The sequence below is a fragment of the Arctopsyche grandis genome, chromosome 1 (genome assembly GCF_051622035.1).
Source record: "Arctopsyche grandis isolate Sample6627 chromosome 1, ASM5162203v2, whole genome shotgun sequence".
NCBI lineage: Eukaryota > Metazoa > Arthropoda > Insecta > Trichoptera > Hydropsychidae > Arctopsyche > Arctopsyche grandis.
Window position 1 is genome coordinate 39,354,082 of NC_135355.1, and position 12,962 is coordinate 39,367,043.

At 30.7% G+C, this 12,962-nt stretch overlaps 1 protein-coding gene across 1 annotated transcript; it reads left to right on the plus strand.

Moving 5' to 3' along the window:
* The first annotated feature begins 943 nt into the window (after positions 1-943).
* Positions 944-12,596, plus strand: LOC143917873 (uncharacterized). The gene is made up of 4 exons (XM_077439489.1): positions 944-1,099; positions 7,590-7,639; positions 7,719-11,957; positions 12,499-12,596. Exons 1-4 carry the CDS (start codon positions 1,032-1,034, stop codon positions 12,594-12,596), a joined length of 4,455 nt encoding a protein of 1,484 aa, XP_077295615.1. The 5' UTR covers positions 944-1,031.
* The last annotated feature ends 366 nt before the right edge of the window (positions 12,597-12,962 follow it).

The following is a 12,962-nucleotide window of genomic DNA, read 5'->3' on the forward strand; positions in this document are numbered from 1 at the left end:
ATTTTTAGTAATAAAAAAAATTTGAACAAAATCTAACAACCAGAAGTAGAACTTTTGTTTTGTGCAAGTTTCCATAAATTTGCGCTCAATTTGTATCGCTATCATAGTCATCAGTTCAATATCGAATTTTATTTTGTAATCGATTTATTCCGGTAAGTGAATGATCCCATTGGTAGATAATATATTTTTTAAATTTATTTGTGACTAAACTTTTTAATGATTAGATAAACAAATAGGTGCGCCCAACCCGTGACTTTATCTAATATATAATATGTATGTAACGGCCATTTTTAAGCGGTTTATATTAAAATACCCAGCAAAGCCGGGTAAAACCACTAGTATATTATACTTTAAGACCGTTATCTTTTAGAGATTAGTATATTTATTTCATATTCGAACGAGTATGTATAATTCAGCAGAACAAATTGAACTTAAAAGAAGACCGAATTTATTACATGCATATATTGTGATGCAAAATTTTAGTTTCGTACTATTATAATACTTTTTTTTGTAAATATGATCTAACAAAAAAATACATATGTACAATGGTCCTTACTTGTTATTAATAAGTAGTGGAGACCGGATCTGTTTGCCTCACTTTCAAATTAATAATTATTCTTTTTATAATAATTAAGAATTTAGTAGACTTACAATGATCCTATTCATAAAAGTCGAAATGCATCAAGTGATTAGAACCATTCAAATGAAACATTTAGCAAAAATCGAACGTTCGACGAATAACTCCAGTTCCTGGTTGCATCTAAACACACTGTATGGATTGGAAACCAATTTTGAACATACATTTTATTATCAATTTGAACTTTACTTATGTAAGTTTGCACAGAAAAATGGCGTAAGTGACAAATCGACCCTACTTCATTTTGATATCGATCTGAAAACACGTGAAAAGATAAGATACGAATTCGTCTATAAAAGAGCGATTGAATTATTCGTCAGCCATTAGCCTAGTGTGCAATTCATAAGAGCTATTGAAATCTTTATATGTAAGTTTCTGTGGTAAAATCAGTGGGATGGAGACTTCACAATCTAATAACTCCGAAGAAGCGACTGCAAGTTCAACCGAAGAAGCGGGTCCAAGGTTTGTTTTCAATGTAATTTTACATGATTAAATCTATGTATACGAGATTCAAAAATATTAGCTTGATTAATTTAAATTTTAATAAGTTTAATTTCCAAATATTACATAAATTGTATGCATGTATCGACATTAATGTTCTAAATATCACGATGTTTTTTTGATGAATTAAGAAATATTATATTAGATTTTAATTCTTAAATATTAATAGTTTTCTGATTATTCGTATTGTATCTTTAAAATATAATTATTATTATCCCAAAATATTATTTTTAAATACAAATATAAATTACTTCTATGTGATTCGATTTTATGCCAAAAATAAATGTTCCATTTCTAAAGATTTTCGACGCGACAGTGTGATATTCGAAACTTGGTGAAATTTTATTTTATTAGAAAATGTGTCATTTTTTGTTTCCTGCTATAAATTATAACTTATATACATACATATGTTCATCTAATATATAATTTCTAGAGAGACATTGTATGTAACTATATATAGGTATATAAGGTTTAATGTAAGTATTTAAGGTTTGTGTCCGAGACGTTATCGAATAAATCTAATTTTCTATGCGACAATATTTTTATCTGTTCCGATTTCTACGACGATCATTTTTTCAGTGCCGGTTCCGGATTCCTTTTTTAAATTCCGGTTCCAGTTTCCTTTTTAAGATTCCTTTTCAGTTCCGTATCCGGAGTTTGGGTGGTAGAATCTGTGATTTTATACAAAAAATCTAATTTTCTATGATATCTTTATCAGTTCCAATTACGATGACGACTACTTTTTCAGTTTCAGTTTCGGATTATTTTTTCAGTTCCACCTCTGAATGCCTTTTTCAGTCCCGGGTCCGGATTCCTATTCAGATCCGTATCCGGATTCTTGTTTCTATTCCGAATCCGGATTCCTTTTTCAGACCGGATCAGGACTATTTTTACAACTTGGGTTCCCTTATATAAAAAAAATCTTTAAATGTTATTTTTTTCGATTCAAATAAATTTAATAAAAAAAAAACAAATTAATATATACTATTAGATTAGCCATGTTTAAGCGGTTTATACATATTACAAATACCTAAAAAAAAAATTGAAACCTTTCGAATTTTTTTGAAAAAAAAGATAAAAATTTTCCTGAAATAATTGTCACTTTTGAATAGACAAAAGATCCTTCATAACCTGTATTCAAATAATCTCTAAAATGCAGAAGAAAATTTCATAAATTTGAGTTATATTTACATATTTCAAACCCGTCCAAAATATGTAGTTAACATACATACATATGTATGTACGGAAAAAAGTTTTAAAATCACTTGTTTTACAGAAGACATCAATGCCTTAAATCGTTTTTCTTTAAATAAAATTGTCATTCTATCATACTAGATATTTTAGTATGATAGAATGTAAATTTTATTATGTACGGGTGGAAAATTCTAGTCAACAAACTTTTCATTTCTTACATACATTTTTATATATTTTTGAGCTTAAACGGTTGAAAACACATCTTTAAAATTCGGATTTTTTAATTTCAGATTTCGATGAAATGAAAATATATTTGATTACAGTAAAATCAATATTTTAAAATATATATTTGACAAAAAACAGAAATATCGTTAAACGCATTACGTAAAAGAACTATGTATATAAGATAAAAGTTTACAAAAAGTGATTGTTTTCAAAATAAATTTTCATCAGAACAGCCTGTTATTGTATTGAAAATGACCATCCACATGAAAATATTTCATAATATTTTAATATAAATTTATAAAATCGACTAAATTCGATAACATATAAAGTGAGATAAACGATAAGCTGAAAATTTTGCTTGAAAAATTGAGATATGAATCGTATTCTAGAATGTTCGAGAGCTGCTATTTTTATATATATCATACATACATATGTTTAGTATATGATTATAAATATATAAAAATAATGGCGATTTAATAGCGACAGCAAATTTTGTAGCGTTAGAAATTTTGAAAAATTTGTTTGTTAATAATTTGGCAAATATATCTCATTTGATATTTTCTAATTCATTCTCGATTGCAAACACTAATAAATACAGGCTTCTATTAGCTAACCTTTTTTTTTTGAGGTTTGGGTAATTTTACTACTTCCGTGGTAAATTAAAAATACGTATATATGTACAGTATACATTTTATACGATATTAACCGAAGTTGGCCAAATTATTTGATAATTATTACAAACAAATTTTCCAAAATTTCTAATGCTACAAAATTAATGTCATTGTTACTGTGCAATTTTTTCCGATAAGTGAATGAAAAACACTTGAAATTGATCTTATTGGGAGATATATCGTATTAAATTTATTTATGACTGAACTAATAATGATTATATAAAAAAGGGTGCGCCTAATACATGACGATATTTTTGAGGAGTTTTTATCTTTAAGTGAGTATTATTGATGTATGTATGTATGTACATAGTATTCGAATGAAAATAATTGGGCAGAGAAATTTACACATTAAAGTAGACTGAATTAACCCCTACAGACCCAGTGTACATTGCAATGTACAGTAATTTGAATGTGTTTTTGTGGTCTAGTTGACGTATTATTATATTTTGGGCCTTTTGTACATCGTGTGTACATCTTATTAATTCAGTTAGCATTGACAGTGCTGCCATCAAAGGTAAGAGAACTGAGTTACATGACAGTTTGTCAACGATGTTACGGTCCGAGCGCACGGATCCCGGTATGTCAGATTTGTTTTCGCTGTTTTGTTGCAAAGAAATCAATTTTTTTGCATTATTTTGACATGATATCTATGCTTTATTTATTATTACTACATCTTTATCATCTCAAGATTTTTATAAACTGCTTGAAATTTTTGGTAAGATAATTTGTACATTTATACAGACCATTTTTAAATTACAATGTACGTGCTGTATTTTCCAAAAAAATTGTCTTAAAAAAACTCACTTAATAGAATTCTATAAAAAATATTTTTTTCATCCAAAGATAAAAAGTCACGTCTGTAAGGGTTAATAATTAATCTTTAAACACTTAAAATGGTTTAAAACTGTAACAGCTTAAAAATGGTTTTTATTTGCTAATATTAAATAGGGGAGGCCGGCGCTGTTTTCTACAATTTTCAATTTATGATTTTTCTATTAATTGGAGGTATATAAATATCAACTGATTATAACCATTCAAAACTATAATTCAAAACATATACATATCACATTTTACAAATAACCTGGAACAGTTCTAATATGGATGGTTGCCATAAGTAGAACCAAGAAATCGGAAAAAGCACAATACAAAAAAAATACATTATTTATAAAAATCGGAAAACAGTCTGAAACATATAATACACACATATTTTTATAATATGTACATTGAGCAGGAAATTAACATTGATCTAAATAGCAAACCATACTGAAGTAAACATATAATACAAATAAAAATTCAAAAACAAATTATATATTGTAGTAAAAAATAATAAAAATCGAAATTAAAGTTATCAGAGTTAATGTAGGTGGAAAAATATTTTTTAATTTTAGTTTTTTCGCTAAAATCTATTTAAAACACAGAATAAAAAACAATCAGAAACATATTTAAAATTCATTGTATGTAAATCACTATAACAATAAACAAGTAATACAACTAATACAAGTTCATTAAATTCTTATTAATCACTACAATAATAAACAAATATTCAACAATATACAAAACTAAATAAAATACGACTATTTAACTAAAGGATAACGTCTCTGTTTTATACTAGCAAACTTATCAATAACTTTCTCAATATCGATATTTTTGGTATCCTCTTGTTGACTTGATTATATTTTGCGTGCAAAGTAAGCTAATGGGTCGATAATTGGCCGGGATTTTTGGGCTTTTGTCGGGCTAAGGTATGGGAATTACGTTGGCTGTTTTATTCAACGGGTATTCTGGGAAATACCCGTTGAATATTTTAGATAATGAGACTAAAGCTTTAAATGGAAGTTGTTTGATTATGATGTTATCTATTGAATCTCGCCCAGGTGCCTTTTTATTTTTAAATTACGTATTATATTTTGGATTTCACACGGATGCACCAATATTATATTTTTAGTACTATTAGTGGGAGTTTTTGTGATGATTTTAAAGGACCGGTTGACTTTATTATGCGTTGGTATGTGATTGTAATGGTATAAAGATTTGGAAAGATAACTTATATATGCTTATACCTAATAAGAATCACATAGTTTGTTATTGAAGTTGACAAATTTTGATGGTAAATAACAAAAATTATCGTGATTTATGAAAAATTAGAACTATTCGATAGTTTATGTTAAAAATTTCCCAGATCAAATAACTCTTTGGAAATAATTTTCCTGAATTAAATGACAATTTTTGGATGGACAAAAAATCCTTCCTCGCCTGTATAGAAATAATGTCTAAAATGCAGAAGAAAAGTTCATAAATAAATACATTTGAGTTATATCTATGTATTTCAAACCGGTCCAATATATATATGTATGTATGTATGTAGTTTATAATATATGCATTGTTGTGATAAAATCTCTCGTTTTACAGAAAATCGTTTTTCTTTCAATAAAATTTATATTCTATCATACTAGAACGTCATGTTCATTAAAATGAATATAGTTGGAAATTCTAGTCAACTCAGAATTCGTATGCTAAAGACAAAAATAGTTTTATTGAAACATTATTCTTATAATTACGACTTTTAAGATAATTCAAAGAATTATAAGCATTGTATTCATCCCTTTTATTATTTACTTTTCAATCATATCCATATTTAATTGAATATTTCGATCAAAAAAATGACAAAACTATAATTCTAATTATTCACATTCTACTTCAATAAGCAGAAAACACAATGTGTTCACATTTTTGTAGCTAGTCGACATTTTGGCGGTTTGAGAATTATATACGTGTGAAATATAGTGGTAAAAATTCGCGTTAAAATCAGAGGGATGGCGCTTTTACAATCTAGTAACATCAAACCAGATTTTTCAGCTGAAAAAGTGGGTCCAGCGGAAAAGTTTTTATAGATACATAAAAATATTTAAAAAAGTATCGGATGACCGATTTAATTTATTTATATTAATATCCTAACATATGTAGTATATTTTTTCAAAAATTTAAACCGTTAACGGATTGTATTTTTTTTTCTCGAAATTGATGCTCTCAATATATTTATTTTGTTAGATTTAAAAAAATATATATAAGATTTGTTTTTCTGAAAATTCAATTCTTTCTCATCCTGATAATTTGATTGTTATTTATGAATTCAATTTTATTTTGAAAACTGACTTTATCCCAAAAGTTAGATTCATTCTAGTAAATTCAATTTACATGTATATGATATGTGTTCATTAACTGAAATGTGATTTTATTCTGCAATGAAAAATTATTGACTGATTTTTCTGAAAATTCAATTGTATCTTTTATTAATATTGATTATATTCCTATAGTTTTTCGAAACTTTGTCATTAAAAGCTTTTTTTATTTATTAACTGCTTTTTATCGTCATACTCTGGAACGTTTATGATAATAAGTTTTAACTGATTCAAACTGTGTGTGTGTGTGTATTTTGAGGATATTTTGAACTCCGTTAGTCCTGTCGAGTTGAAACTTGGTATCGGTTATTAAAATGCTAATCGATATGACGTATATTTTTTCAAATTTTTAAGTTGATGGGAAATGGTATCTTCCTTTATAGGTATCCCCTTTTTTAAGTTTAAGTTTCACGATAAATTATAAATCATGATATTTATTATTTGATGAGATTATTCAGAGTGAAAAAAAAAAAAAAAAGACAAACATCATAGTTAAATATTTGTTTATATTTCAAAAAGTTGACCAAATAGAAAAACGTAGGGAAAATTTCACAAGACAAAAATTATACTTTTGGCTGTCGGATGTTGTTTAAAATGCTATTATTATTATTAAAATCACTATAAATATCAGAAACAAAAAATACCAAGAAGATAAAAATAATTTAAAAGGTCTAATTAAAATAATGAAATATTGTTTTCAAAAAATATTACTTCTGGCTTACGATTCTAGCCAAAACTTTGTCAACTTTAAGTAAGTCCATGAAAAATACCAACATTTCAGATTGATACCTTCAAAAATTCTGTTTCATAGGACTAACGGTGTTCCAAAAATCCCCAAAATACTGAATGATCCACACATACCCACTTTTAAGTAATTAAATATTTTATGAAGAAATAAAAAATTTTGAACAAAATCCAACAAAACGAATAGAAGCTTTGTCTTGTGTCTGTTTCCGTATATATACATAAGTGATAAAACTTGTATAGAAAAAGTTCTCATTGGCGGTATGCGTGAATGTAATTATATGTGTCTTTGTCGAATTTTGTTTTTTAAAGTCATGGGTTGGTTACATCGGATTTTTTTTTAAAAACAAATGTTTCCACTTATATTATAAATAAATTGCTTGGTTAATGTATCATCCGACTGTAAATATAACATGTTTTATCTTAATTCCATTACAGAGCATTAGAGAATACGGGAGAAAAAGAGGGAGAAAAACCTACAAACAAAAGTAAGCATTTCACGAAAATTAAATTTAAATATAAGAAGTCACGGAGAGATTGTCACGATTATATAACTTTAATTTCTAGAAGCACCAGCCAGACAAATTCAAGAAGGTCGCAATTATGAGGGCTACATTGCCATGTTGTTTATCATGAGAGCCGTTTTTAGCAAATTCATATTTAAAATCGGCGTCGAGATAGAACCAGCCAGAAAGTTCGACGATCTTGTCTTTTTGCGAGAAGAAGGAGAAAAGCAAACCAGTCGCTGTTTGCAAGCTAAACACAATGCGACTGGGAAGAAGAAGATCGACTCGATGAGTTTACTAACTGGTGACGATAGCGATTTTAGTATCATCAAATACTTTTTCGCTTACAAAGATATGGTAGGAGACGATTACTTCAAGGGGATAGAACAGGAAGATCTCATCGTATACACCAACATCCCGTTAGATATGGAAAGCAGTATAGGTCCCAAAATGATTCTGACCGACCAGTTGATGACATTCGATCCAATTGACGTTAATTCTAAACCCAAAAAGCTCAAAGATTTATTTGAACGCGTAACTGATCAAGATAGTATTCTCGACGTAACAAAGGAAGAATCTTGTCGTTATAAATTTAACGATAAACTAATACATATTTTGTTATGTAAAGCCAACGAATATAATGTTACAAGACTTGCACAAGCACTGAAGGATTGGATTACGGGACAAAAGAGTTTACAACAGGTGGAGGACGTCATAAGACCATATTGGAAGTTTTTGACAGAAGAAATCATTGACGTCGATCAAAAAAAATTCTACGGCGGCTTTTTAAAATTGAATAAGAAAGTCGCGTCAAAGGAAGCTCAGCTGTTTCACAAGAAAATAACCGAGGAATGTGTTCGTAAAAACAAACAAAACCAAAAGAAAGACGACAACTTTAAAACTGATGATATAAGTGTTGAATATTTAAATCAACGAATGGGGGAAATATCGGAGTATCCCATTTGGGAATTACCTTTAAAAGACGTCAAGATGAATAGCGTCATTAAAGTGGAAGAGATACAAGCATTTTTTGGACTATTTGTTTTTGCAGTAAACCAACCGGATCAATCGGAATTAAAGGAAATCATTAAACAAGATATATTACAGGAACACAAAAGAAAATATGGCGATGATGACTTCCACAAAGAAGACATTGACCGATACGTGGATGACATATTGCAGTATTTTCACTCTGAAGTGTTCAATTGGACGGGAGAGGAAGTAGTTAGGATAAAGAAGAAAGAAAAAGAAATAAAATACAAGACCTTTGAAAACAGTCACCAATTATTAGAATGGAAGGCGGTGAAATTCAACGTCCAAAATCCTGTGAAATCATTCATGGGCCGGGACAAAGAAATCGAAGATTTAAGCAGCAAAATTCGGATGGGAAAAATAAAGAACGAGCACACGAACGTGATTTGCGGACTTCCGGGAATGGGAAAGTCAGAACTGGTTCGTGGATATATTCAAAAATACCACAGGCAGCACGAAAATATAATTATTTGGATCGATGCAGGATCCCGTGAATCCATGGAGGACTCTTTTCGACGATTGGCCGAGATATTGAACAAAACCACAAAGCAACCGGACGAAACATTAGAAAACATCGACAAAGTTGTAGAGCACGTCTACCGTGAGTTCTATCCGAAAAAGTGCCTCTTCGTCTTTGACGATGCTTGCAATATGGATAGTATCGATCCATTTATGCCCAAGGAGAGTGATTTTGGAACAAAGTTGCCATTTGTAATTATAACTACGGCGACCTCAGATTGGAAATTCAAAACGGACCTGACGGTATTGAGTCCTGAAAACGCAAAGAAACTAGTGGAAAATCAAATCAGTGTTAAAGATAAACTGGATACAGATCGCGTAAAACTACTTGTTCAAATGTTGGAATTTTTCCCATTGGCGATTCAACAAGTGGCAGTATATATTGAAAAAAAATTAGAAGAAAATAGCGAGTATACAGTTTCAAAATGTATTGACGAGTTTAATGAAAGTTCGGGGGTAATATTAAAAATGGAGTTACCGGAAGAAATAAGTTCTTACAAGAAAAATACATTCACAAATTTCAGGAATATTCTCCAAAGCATTTTGAATTATGAAAATATTGGTAAAAAGGCCATTGAGGTTATCAACGTGATTTCTTTCTTGGCTACGAAAGACATTAAAACAGAATGGTTGGAAAGCTTTTTTAAAGTAAAATTGGAAGAAGAATTCGGGATTTTAATAGAGTACTCGATCATTAAGATTGAATCTGGAAATATTACTATTCACAGTTTGGTGCAGTTAGTGACGCGGCTGATGATGAAGGAGCAAAATTTGGAAGAAACCTTCATTGAAAAAACGATAGAGTTTATGGAACACGTTCATCCAAAAAAATATTCCATGAGTGACTTTCATACGAAACGTGAATTAACTTTTCATTTGGAGGCTTTTATATTGTGTGTCGACGAAATTTATGCATCCGGGTCTGATGATAATCACACGTTCTATATTGAAGAAATATTATGGACTTTGGGGAATTGCTATTCCGTCACACAAAACCATAAAAAGGGAAAGGAAGTTTATGAGCGATTGGAATCAATTGTGAGGCATAAATATGGCAAAGACGACGTGAAAACGATCAATGCTCGGATGAATTTGGCGACTGCAGAACGCAATTTGGGAAATTACGCCATCGCAAAATCTCATTACGACGAGGTTTTTGCCGCCCTGAAGAAAATTTACGGCGAAGATCATGTGCAAACGGTCAAAGCTCGGATGAATTTGGCGAATGCAGAAAGAAATTTAGGAAATTACGCCATCGCAAAATCTCATTACGACGAGGTTTTTGCCGCCCTGAAGAAAATTTACGGCGAAGATCATGCGGAAACGGTCAAAGCTCGGATGAATTTGGCGAATGCAGAAAGAAATTTAGGAAATTACGCCATCGCAAAATCTCATTACGACGAGGTTTTTGCCGCCCTGAAGAAAATTTACGGCGAAGATCATGCGGAAACGGTCACAGCTCGGATGAATTTGGCGAATGCAGAAAGAAATTTAGGAAATTACGCCATCGCAAAATCTCATTACGACGAGGTTTTTGCCGCCCTGAAGAAAATTTACGGCGAAGATCATGCGGAAACGGTCACAGCTCGGATGAATTTGGCGAATGCAGAAAGAAATTTAGGAAATTACGCCATCGCAAAATCTCATTACGACGAGGTTTTTGCCGCCCTGAAGAAAATTTACGGCGAAGATCATGCGGAAACGGTCAAAGCTCGGATGAATTTGGCGAATGCAGAAAGAAATTTAGGAAATTACGCCATCGCAAAATCTCATTACGACGAGGTTTTTGCCACCCGGAAGAAAATTTACGGCGAAGATCATGTGGAAACGGTCACAGCTCGGATGGGTTTGGCGAATGCAGAAAGCGATTTAGGAAATTACGCCATCGCAAAATCTCATTACGACGAGGTTTTTGCCGCCCGGAAGAAAATTTACGGCGAAGATCATGTGGAAACGGTCTCAGCTCGGAACAATTTGGCTGTCGCAGAAGGGTTTTTAGGAAATTACGCCATCGCAAAATCTCATTACGACGAGGTTTTTGCCGCCCTGAAGAAAATTTACGGCGAAGATCATGTGAAAACGGTCACAGCTCGGATGAATTTGGCGACTGCAGAAAGCGATTTAGGAAATTACGCCATCGCAAAATCTCATTACGACGAGGTTTTTGCCGCCCTGAAGAAAATTTACGGCGAAGATCATGTGGAAACGGTCACAGCTCGGATGGGTTTGGCGACTGCAGAAAGCGATTTAGGAAATTACGCCATCGCAAAATCTCATTACGATGAGGTTTTTGCCGCCCTGAAGAAAATTTACGGCGAAGATCATGTGGAAACGGTCACAGCTCGGATGAATTTGGCGATTGCAGAACGCAATTTGGGAAATTACGCCATCGCAAAATCTCATTACGACGAGGTTTTTGCCGCCCGGAAGAAAATTTACGGCGAAGATCATGTGCAAACGGTCACAGCTCGGATGAATTTGGCGAATGCCGAAAGCGATTTAGGAAATTACGCCATCGCAAAATCTCATTACGACGAGGTTTTTGCCGCCCGGAAGAAAATTTACGGCGAAGATCATGTGGCAACGGCAACAGTTATTTATAATATGGGATGTTTGGAACAAAGTTTGAAAAATTACACGGCAGCTAAAATGTATTACGAGAAGGCTTTGAAAGTGTATGTCGAATTTTATGGTGAACAACATGAGAGGACAGTTAATATTCATAAAAAGTTCAAATCAACGTGCCATCGTAGTTGCACTATAATATAGCAGTATATGTATGTACAAATTGACTTATCTTACTTTAACGACCTATCATACTATGTTTACGTTTACTACTGATTCTACGTAGAAACGGAAATTAATTAAAATAAATAACAATACTTTATTTGTACAACACTTTGTTGGATTATATGGCATTCAATTTTTCACATAAATTTTATAATTAGTCCGTTAAATTTATATTTTATCTTTACATTCAATATTTTTTCAATGTATCTAATAATTGTGAATTTACTATTGCATAACAGATATGTACATTTCATCTCCACATTATTATATCAAATTCCCAGATATATTACAACTGATTTATTGAATGATTTATTTGTACAAATATATTATGTATGATATGTGTCGTTAATCAAAATGACCTTTTACTAAAATGGTAAAAAATTAAACTAAATATCAATCAATATATGTATATGTATGCACATTTAAATTAATTAAAAACTTTGATATCCTTAAATTTTATGTCAAACGAGATGTAAAAATTTCTCATGGGTCATTTGTAGTCTTTTGTCGTCATGGTGGACCACATTTTCCAGTCATGAAGTATATTATAAATGCAAGGATCCTCTCCAGTAAACTTGATTTAATCATATGCACTTAAATTTTTAGAAATACATTGCAAATGAATATTATTCATACCAATTTGTGTTCAATAATCAGTTAACCAAAATTATGTTTTCCACATCTAAATAACTGTATTATATTTTCTAAATAACTATTGCAATATATTATTCTATATAACTATTGTAATATAGTATTACATTTTCTAATAATTATTGTAATTATATTTTCCAAATGCATGCAAAATATATTTTTTTGTTTATTTATTTTATTTCACTGTAGTAAATTGCTAATTACTACATTTATGAAATTGAATCTGTCAAGGATTTCATATGCAGAGGATTTATCAATATCACAAAGATACTAGAATTTTTCATGTGTTCAAAAAAATTTTCATATTTGTGTT